Genomic DNA, 10,261 nt, shown 5'->3' with positions numbered 1-10,261 from the left:
AATTTTTTTAGAAGTCACACCAACAAAAAAGTATGCAAACATCAAAAGTCAAATCCACTTTTGAAATGGAGATTACATGTTTTGAGGGACTGCTCAATAGCCCCCCGCTTTCAGGCAAAGTCCTCAATGTCAGTGAAAAAAGACCTTCCACAGAGCACAAGTGTTCATCACGGCTGCTGTAGCTTCAAATACTGCACTACAGTAATGAATGGTCAATTAAGCATATGCTGCCACAAAGTTGCGTAGCTATTCAGATTCGAAACTACTTACAAAATGGCACTACTTTTGCTGACAGGAGATGTTTAAGATGTGAAAACAGACTGATAATACACCTTAAACCAAAGCACATCAACAGGAAAATGGTGCAAATTAATGACTCCATCCAGCTGCTTTAGAACGAATGCTCATTTTTATTAAATGGAATGTTTTCATTCACTTGTACAAAAACAAATGCGTTCGGCAAGTTCCCAAAATACGTGCCATGAGCCTCCGGAACCTCCGCCAGATCGTCCGTACAGGTTTACAGATCCAAGATGGATTAAATACAAAAGTATGTCGTTCCGCTACACTGATATTACAATCTCTTCTCACATTTGAGGGAAAAAAAAAACTGGGAACATTAAACGAATTTAAAAGCTGCCAGTACATCCGGAAAGAAGAATGGTGCAGCTCTAAAAAGACAATTTAATTTTAACTGCTGGCTGGACCAAAAATCATGGCCCATAGTCAAAAAAAAGGCTCCAGTTCAAAAACATTGGATTGGGTGACGATTACAGGTTGGCCAAACTGGCAAATGGTTCATCATAAAAGCAGTAGTATATTTTTTTAAAGTCAGAATCTAAGCATGTACAGTTTTTTTTTTTTCTCCCCTTTGAAATTCAGCATCACGCCTTTACCTTCACGTATGTGAAGTGTTTTGGGCATTTCCCCTCCAGTTTCGTACAAGAACAGCAGAAGGTCCTTTGCATTACCCTTTGATTGTTATTTAGTCCAATTCTATGAACAAGGTAACAGGAACACAGCAATGCCATGTTGAAAGGTGTAAACCTAGGAAACTACACATTAGGGGCCCTCAAGCTGTCATATGCACGTTGTATTTTGAACAATCAACAATCAATGGGGCTTTAGATGAAGTTTACCCACCCTGCACAGAACTCCACTTCCATTACCGGAGATCTGGCTTCCTAATAGCAGCAGGTGGGAGTCCAATTCGTTGGTCTAGTTTTAACGTCTCTTGTCCTTCCTGTCCGACCTGCGATCCCGGTCACCCCGAGAGGATCGCTGGCCTGAGGTGGACCTCTTCCTGTCGGACTTGGAGCTCTTGTCCTTAGAGCCCTTGGCGTCGTGACCGCCACCCTTGGATGGCTTACGACCCCCGTCTCCGCCCGTCCCACTCCGCTTCCCCCGCTCCCTGTCCCTCTCCGAGGGTCGCTTCCGGTGCTTCCTGTCCCGGTCCCGCCCGCCGCTAGCCCCGCCCCGGCCATGACTCCGGCTCCTGCTGCTGGAGCTGCTGCTGGACGAGGAGCTACTGCCGGAGGACGAGGAGGAGCCAGAAGAGGAGCCACTGGAGCTGGAGGAGGATCCGGAGGAGGAGCTGGAGCTGCTCCGGCTCTTCTTGTCGCGGGCTCTCCCCCGGCCGTCTCCCTGGGGCCCCGGGGCCTTGACCTTGGGGTCAGGCTGCTGCGGCCGGGAGTCCTGCTCTGGCCTGGGCACCGGAGCTGGCTCGGGTTGATCGACAACGCCACCCTGCTGAGGAAGCTGGGTCTCAGGGACTGTTGGCGCGGCAATTTCTATGGCAGGCTCCGCCCCTGGTACCATCTGGGCCGCTGGGGCTGTCATTTTGGCTGGAGTCTGGGCTTCGAGGCCATTCCCCCCGCTGTCTGACTCCATGGAGGCTTGGGGTGGGTCTACTGGGGGCTCTGCCTCTCCTTCCATCTCAACTACCTCCTTCCTATCATTACCTACCTCCATATCTACTACAGTTGGGCTCTCATCTACCAACTCCTCCATCTGCTGGCCTACATCTCCCTGCTCCGCACCCCTGACATCTGCAACAGCCACCTGCTCCTCTCCCCCCCTGACCTCAGCTGTCCCTACAACCCCGTCCTCATTTTCCTGCCCCTCCTTCTCCTCCTCGTCCTCATCTTCCTTATTTGTCTCCGCCTGCTGCTTCTGCTCCTGCTCCTGCTCCTGCCCAGTGGGTTCCTCATCCTGCTCTTGTTCCTGTTCTCCATCGCTCTGCACTATACTCACCTCCTCCCCTGCCTCCTCCATCTCTACATCGTTCTTGTTTTGCATGTCTACCTCCGCCTCCAGGCTGGCCGGCTTACCCTCCGTCTTCCGCTCTTCCCTCCAATTGGCCTCTTGGTCTTCTCTCCGATTGGCCTCTTGGTCTTCCATCCGATTGGCCTCTTGGTCTTTGTCGCGCATGGACTGGCGCCGAGGCCGCCGCACCTCCATCTTGTTCAGCTGCTCGGCAAACTCTGCGCGCCTCTCCTCCAGCAAGACTGTGTGCCAGACAAAGAGTCACACGTCAAGTCACTTAACATTCCTGGATTCAAGACATTACCTTCAATGAAAAATATGACCAGTATTGAATACAACTGACCTACACAAACGGTAATGAGGGGCCTGGATGCTTACCATTCATTTTTTTCTGAGACTCCTCGAACAGCTTTTGTGTGGCAGAGCACATTCGTCCAGGAATGTAGAAAATCGGTGGCTTGGTTTTTGTGCGGATGTATTTTATGATTTTGACATTGTGCATGTTCCACTCGTCTTGCTGCAAAACACAAGGTTTCAAGTAATTTGATTAAAATGAACCAAAATCTTCACTAAGGCAACTGCGACAATGGAGGTGCGTGCTGCTGCATACCAACTGAGCGAGTTCCACTTTTTGTTCCAGAAGTCGGAGCTCGGACTGCTTGGCTCGCCGCTCCTCAAAGAGCTCCCGCCTCTCGCTCTCCACTTTCTTGCGCTCCTGCTCTGCTTGGACCTCCAGCTTTTGTTCAATCTCCAAACGCTTTCTTTCCTGCAAGAATGGGTTCTCAACTTCTTATCCTGCCATTTCGGAGTGCCTATCATCTATTATAATACTACCACCAAAATGCATCATTCCAACAGTGTGAGTGACTAGTCAGAGGATAGGAATGCAAGTGTGGCACTTCAGTATGACTAACAGAGACTGTTGTGAATGCACGGACATCAACAAAGTGTCAGACAAACGGTAATGACCAGGATTTACTTCTTATGAAGGCTGATCGTAAAAACTGTAAAAAGAAAACCAGCTTGTAAACAAGCAATATGGCTTTCATTTTTGTTGTCTGCAAGGCACATTTCAGCAATCAATCTTAATGTGTAGAGGTGCGTTCCAAGCCATTTTAAATTCAATTCAATGTCTGGCTTCAGACACAAGCATACACGAAACCATTTAGTTTCAAAAACATCAACAACATTAATTACATCCATTGATATCTCAATCGTAAATTTCAAAGCCTTTATGTGCTTTAAAAATATTTAAATGGAGGACATTTCTTCATCAAATATGAACAGAATAAAGCAAATATGTATTGAAATGCATATTTGATTGGAATCATGCTTTCTGCAGGTAAGCTGTTGCATAAGTGGGATAATGTTTGAAGGCCGAAGCATTACGCAGATATCTAGAAAACTAGTCAGATCTGGATGGATAAGGCTGTACTCCAGGTAAGTGGAAACATACCCTCATTTCATTTTTGAGTTACTGCCATGTAAAAAACTACCCTATTATATGGTACAAAATCTCCAAATTTCTGAAGGAATTGCAGATTTTAAATACTACAAGTCTGAGAAAAAAAAACAATAACATGTCTCACAAGTGCATGGTAAATGGAACACGGAATATATCAGAAAGGATCCACTGTTTCTACTACAAATTATCTGTACAGAACAGACATCCTGCACATGTGAACCAATGGTCTTAATCATTTCATACCTTCTCTGTGGCCACTGTGGACTCCTGTTTAAATTTCTGAAGAGTACCCATCAACAGGCCAAACATGCGCCGATTCCTGCAGATGACAAACGGTTAGCCCAATTATTAGAAAATCCATTTACTTTTCTCAAGAAGTTTCAGAAATTATTCTTCCTAGAATCAGGAAGACACATCAAGTTACTAATTATAAGAACTGCTGACACTATTTTAGCCTATTCTGATTTTATTATTCTGAAAAATAAAACATTGGCCTATGTCCATTGCAAAAGCATACGCTACCTTTGCTTCCCCTTTTCATCCATGGTTTGATCCTGAATGAGGTCACGACGTGTTCGTTCTTTGGCAGTAGCGACCACAGATGACTGCAAAGCTGGCTGTAAGGGAAAACAGTTAGTCTCTAACTGTCAGTAGTTTTAAGCTAAAGTTGCAATGGGTGACACGGACCAATTGTGCATGGTCCTGGCCACAGTCAGCACTAGCCATCAAACCGCCATTCCAGTCTGAAGAAAGGCTACATTCTTCTGAATAATTCAATTAAGCTACAGAAACTGTTTTTTTAAACAATTCTAATGCCACAGGAATGTGACTAATCAGCTGGCCTTCTTCAAGGTAACCCCTTTACCTTTTTGACATCGTCATCATCGTCAGCGTCACTGTCATGACGGGAATCTCTCCTTGCCCTCTGGTCTCCGGCCAGCCTGGAAAAATGAGTGCTGCAGTTACATTTGGCTTCCAGCAGTCCGAAAGTGTGTACTACATTCATTTATGACGTCCAAAGCTAGCCAGCACACTTTACCCATATTAGAAAGTGAAGTGTGAGGCAGGCCCAAGGTTTTGCATAAGATATATTAGATACTGAGTGGATTGGACCCTCATGGAGGAGTAATGGAAGAGAAAGGAGGTAACAGGTGTTACCATGTGAAAGACACCACTGAACACAATGGCATACACACCACTGGTAAACTGCAGAGACATCACTTCAATAGTGAGACTAAATGCAGCCAAAATCACTTCATCGCATTCCTTCAATTTATCAGTCTAACAAGACTAGGACTAGGGGAAAGGACTCACCTCAGGAGGGCCCCTTCAATGTCTCTCTGCTTACCCGGGGGTCCCCCTCCACTTTCGGAGAGCCCACGCCTTAAAAAGAGAAATGAAACTCGTGAGCACCCTGCATCTGCATAGTAGCCATGACGGCCCAAAAACACAACATTTCATAAAATGTCCATGAAATGTTAGAAATGGCATACCTCAACAAGTTAATCCCTCGGCCTCTACCTACACCAATGCCCGGAATGGTTTGTCTTCTTGCCTGGCCAGGTCTAAGAGAGCAAAGGAAACTTGTTATGCTATACAAACATTTTATTTAAATTTACACAAAATTACAGTAGTTCAATAGCAGATGATATGAACTTAAAACTACTTTTGCTGGATTGTTAAGCAAGTACTTATTTTCAACTCGGTTTTAAATTCTTAAAGCCCAATGGCCATGAAATTAGGCACCAGCATCTAACAAGGGGGAGCGCTATAACCCATATAGCCTACCTTTGCAAAGCACTCTTTGTAGCCATTAGCAATCAATCCAATCTTTTGCTAGGAAAAGTCAATGCATTAATACTACCTGAAAAATTTGATCCTCTCTATGATCTACCAATCGTGAATAGCCCCTGCTTGGAAACCCTGTATATGTTACAGTAACCTTACACTGTCAGGTTCTTCAAGCTCATTTACACAGCTTTGAAATTAAATTAACAGCTAGGCTACCTTCTGGCTGAAATTTTTGCATAGTTATTCTATTGCAAATTGACTTTCTTTCACTTTCCTTTTCGCATAGAACACAAGCGGCAACTTAGCGCGTGCTTGTTTATCGAAGCTTTGTTTGCTGACAAATGCTTGCATAAAAGACACCGTGATAGTGATAAAGGGCACTATCACTGTAAATTGCTTATGATTTGATTATATATTTTTGTAAATGGTTAAAATTTTCCTCAAACTTTTTGTTCGAAACGACACTTTTGGTACAAGAATCTAAAAAAAAAAAAAAGACGCAGTGTTTTTAGTTTGAATGAAGTGGTGTGCGCATGCCCCCAGCACAAACTGTAATAACTGGAATAACATTATTTTTGAGATTAACACTTCGGAAGGAAGACTTTCTGAACTCTAATAGTGGGTGTTGTAGTTATACAAGTTTAGAATTCCGGAGACGACACTTTTGACATATCTTCTGACAGTTTTTTCCTTAAAATGACCCTTTGAATAAACTGAATAGACTACATGACAACTGCATGAAATGTAACCAATTTGTGCATGGTCCCTGACTGAAGAAATAATTTTTTAAAAATAAAATTACTGCACTTTGTATTTCTTCAACTACCTTTTCCATTTTATGTTTTGTCTTGCACATTTTAACACTTTTCCCACTGTGCCTGTAACATGCCTTGATACATTTTCCCTTCCCTATAATGTAGAAATACAACTGTTAAAATTGATTCAGTTGTGTTTTTTATTTCAACAAAATAGTCTTACAACATATGGTTTGATAATACTTATGAAATTACGTCTCGGTGGGTGTAGAAATTGATGCTGCAATGCTAGGAAGTAAGCAGCTTGAAGCGACAAAAAACAAAGTACAGAGAGTCTGTTTTGAGTATACTAACAACGGTGTTCGAGGACGTGTTCACCGGCAATTCATTTTAAAAGAGTATGCATGTCATTTGGAGTATGCTTTATAGCAGCCCGACACTGAAGTGCAGGTCAGAGCATACAGTTATGTAAAACCAAGTGGTCTGAATGTTTCTAAGGGAATTTAAAGCGTGATAAGTGCCCACCAGCAATGTTTTATACCCTGAAGCTCTCCAAAAGGACACCTTTTGACAGGGCTTAACCAAAAAGAGAGAATGGGTGAATAAATATTAGCCTATTTGTTTTGTGGGATTCCAGCGGGTACCACCCTCAATAGAATTTGCTTATGGAAGTGGAATATGGCCGGCGGGAAAAAGATATGCAGAATATTCCAAAAAAGGAGGTCACAACGGCCAGTTAAAAGGCTAATCCGGTGCTTCCGGAGAGGTTTCCGGGACACTTGGGCTCACTTTTGTGAAAACACGTCAAATTTTACTGCTTTATTCAATCCACTCTAAACTTTTGTCCTAGTATTGTATACATCCTGGGGTAAAATTTGAAAAAGAAATCTGTTTCAATCCAGCATCAGAAGTACAAGTAATCACAACAGAATAAAGAAAATACAAAATGATTTTTGTTTTTCTGAATAAATATGCCCTGTATGTTTACTGAGTGAGACTCTTGTATGGATCAGGGGATTTGATCATTTTGGCTCTAATGTGCTCTTTATTTAAAGCTCTGAACAAATTCTGTAATGTATACAGTATTGGAAATAATGGGATTTACTTAAGACATGGGGGATTCTAATAAAAGCACTGGGTTTTAAGGGGTTAGAGTAATTTCATTTCATAGGGCACCACATCTTTACATACTATTCATTCATTATGGTCTCTGTCATTCTGCAGTACTGTAATCAGGAAAAACAAATTGTCTCACCAATATCATGTTACCCATTTACAGATGTCAAAAGGTCATGTTGCCATGACGTTTCAATATATATTAAATGAGTGCATAACAAGGAAATTCTTAGTATTAAATAGACAATTCAGCATAAAATTACATTTTTACATTCACTTCACCCAAGTCTATTTCCCATGTTTCTTAACAGAGAGTCTAAAGCCCTCCGGAAGTATGCATTAGCTTTTGCTGAAGATCAAATCTGATCACACTGTCCACCGACTAACTTACCGTTCAACAAAACAGTGGAGATAACTCGCGACTTTATCATTTATGGAGCTAGAAAACGACTCATACAGGTGAAGTCATGATAACGTTATACCTAAGATTCAGTTGCAATATTAATGCACATGATTTCTAGCAAGATACCAGGACTTGCTGCATGAAAAGAATACATAGCTAACCAACTAAAAAATCGACATGTGCATGTTGCAGACATCACTAGGCCCGTTTAAACCTTACTGTAAAGCTACCGTGCATAGTCTATCTGCCGTGATACAAACGTTAGCGAATTAGCTAACAAACTGCCATACAAACAAACTATCTTGAAAACATTAGCTAGCATATTAGACGTGTAGCCAGAGGTTTAACTAGCTATCATAACGTTGCTTCACGTCAAATGACCACACCATGAACACTAGCTAGCTAGCAAGCAAGCAAGCAAACGCGGCGTGTCATTAGGTTGCTCGTCGGTCAGTTTACAGAAAGCTGGCAACATAAACCTAGTACGTATTAGCTTTACATTTACCTAAGCTCATTGGGATCCCTTCCTGTTAATTTCCGAATGTTTTCATCCACATTTTTCAAGCTTTCCTTTGCCTTTTCCAGCTGATCCTGTAGAGACCTCACGACCACCGCCATTTTAGTACCTTCCTTAAGGAGTCGTTCACATAGCCGTAAAGCACCTCCGGGTGAAAACACTAGTGTTGCTGTTTTATGCACAGGCTCTGATTGGCCCCGATCTATAAGCCGCGAATATAAGCCAATCAGAATTTAATATTATTTGGCTATAAGGAAGAGTACACCAAGATAAAGTTTGGTCTGCTCTGCAATGAGCTGTCCTAAAACCTACAGCAAAATCATGGTCCCATGCATTACTACCATTGTCTTACGCAGCTGTGAACCAAAGTGGATGTTTGTATATTTTCTTTAAAATTTGAAATGTCTTCATGTCACTTTTTACCAACTTGATCACGCAGATCTATTGAAAGCATGGCTAGTTGTCCCAAAACTGGCCTGGAAAAGACCACTCCCATCAGGATATAAATGTTTCATCATAGGATAAAGGTGATCACTCAGAATAACTTTGTATTGATTTGCAGTGACCTTTCCATCTAAGGGGACAAGTGGACCCAAACCATGCCAGGAAAAGGCCGCCCACAGCATAACAGAGCCCCTCACTGTAGGGATCACCCATTCAGGTCTGTACCATTCTCTTGGTGTACACCACACAGGCACACACACTTGTGAAGGATATGGTGAAGGATGACTCATCTGACCATATCACTTTTCCACATCTCTGTCAACCAGTGCATATGGTTTTGCGCTACTAAACTCTCACATGTGCATTTGTCTTTGTAAAAAGGGGTTTATGCACTGCAACTGTACTATAATATCCCTCCCTGTGTAGTTATTGATGGACTGTTCTTGCAAATACAGTCTGATCATGTCCTGCATTACATTCTCAGTCACCTGAGGAAGAGCTCTTCTGTTTTTCCTTACATATCTTACTAATGCAAGAGCATCACGGTCATCGAATGTACACTTTTGACCACAATTTCCAACCCTTTTTTCTGATGTCTTTCCCATAAGATCTAAATGCAGATGTCACTTTAGTCACTGAACACTAACCAGTTGAGCAGTCTTTGTGACTGAAGCTCCTGCCATCCATGCTCCAATAATGAACCCTCTTTGAAAGTCACATAAATTTTTTCCTCATGCCATTTTGATCCAAAATCAAGGTCAACTGGGCCGGCTTAATTGCCTTTGGTATCATGCAGCATTGCTTAATTGTATCATGCAGTACACCTGTATGGAGGCATCTGCATTTGTTTTGTTTGTCCAGATTTTTCTGTTCAGGTTTTTCCTTTCAATTGTTTGTGACAAATGAAAGGAAGACGGGTGAAAAATGAAAGTAAAAACCTGAAATGAAAAATCTGGACAAACATAATAAATGCAGATGCTTCCATACAGTGTACTGCATTATACAATTAAGCAACGCTGCATATTTTTCTAAAATAAAAAAGACATTTTTTTATTTGGCTCTGTACTCCACAATTTTAAATTTGTAATCCAACAATTCACATGTGGATAAAATGCACATTCTCAGCTTTTATTTATTTAAGGGTATTTTTATATCATTTGGTTTTGCCATGGATAAATTATACTTACCTCATCAGCACATGTTTGCGTTGATTGTGTGTGTCAGTTGAACACACAGTTGAGGTATTCAAATAAAATAAAGCAATTGCTAATTTTAGAAACACATAACTGGAAATAAAGTTCAGCATTAAATAAAAACTAATCATTACACCTCATAGGTCTTATGTGTCTGTATTTTGTAAAAATAAAATAATAAAAATTAAAAATAAAACATCCTGATGGTCTGTGTGGCAGGCCAAAAACAGTTTGGAATATACTTCAGACAGTGCTGAGAGGGTATCGAGATCTATCAAATTTAGGCATTTCTGTTTTTTTATTTTTTTATTT

General features: G+C 41.8%; 1 protein-coding gene across 1 annotated transcript; it reads right to left on the bottom strand.

Moving 5' to 3' along the window:
• Positions 1-390: 390 nt before the first annotated feature.
• On the bottom strand, positions 391-8,474 carry LOC135257097 (pinin-like). The gene is made up of 9 exons (XM_064339525.1): positions 8,301-8,474; positions 5,224-5,295; positions 5,045-5,113; positions 4,596-4,671; positions 4,253-4,347; positions 3,974-4,049; positions 2,876-3,031; positions 2,644-2,782; positions 391-2,507 (listed from the first exon to the last, which is right to left on the bottom strand). Exons 1-9 carry the CDS (start codon positions 8,411-8,413, stop codon positions 1,225-1,227), a joined length of 2,079 nt encoding a protein of 692 aa, XP_064195595.1. The 5' UTR covers positions 8,414-8,474; the 3' UTR covers positions 391-1,224.
• Positions 8,475-10,261: the final 1,787 nt, after the last annotated feature.

This window comes from Anguilla rostrata, chromosome 6 (assembly GCF_018555375.3).
Source record: "Anguilla rostrata isolate EN2019 chromosome 6, ASM1855537v3, whole genome shotgun sequence".
NCBI classification, from domain to species: domain Eukaryota; kingdom Metazoa; phylum Chordata; class Actinopteri; order Anguilliformes; family Anguillidae; genus Anguilla; species Anguilla rostrata.
Note: the sequence above shows the minus strand (reverse complement) of the source record. Positions and strands in the feature narration are given on the sequence as shown.

Excerpts from the sequence above, each read along its gene's own strand:
- LOC135257097 (XM_064339525.1), bottom strand. The coding sequence starts at position 8,413 with ATGGCGGTGGTCGTGAGGTCTCTACAGGATCAGCTGGAAAAGGCAAAG. Across the intron at positions 4,050-4,252 it reads GATGAAAAGGGGAAGCAAAG|GAATCGGCGCATGTTTGGCC; the intron begins GTAGCGTATGCT and ends TGTCATCTGCAG. Across the intron at positions 2,783-2,875 it reads AAGTGGAACTCGCTCAGTTG|CAAGACGAGTGGAACATGCA; the intron begins GTATGCAGCAGC and ends TGTGTTTTGCAG.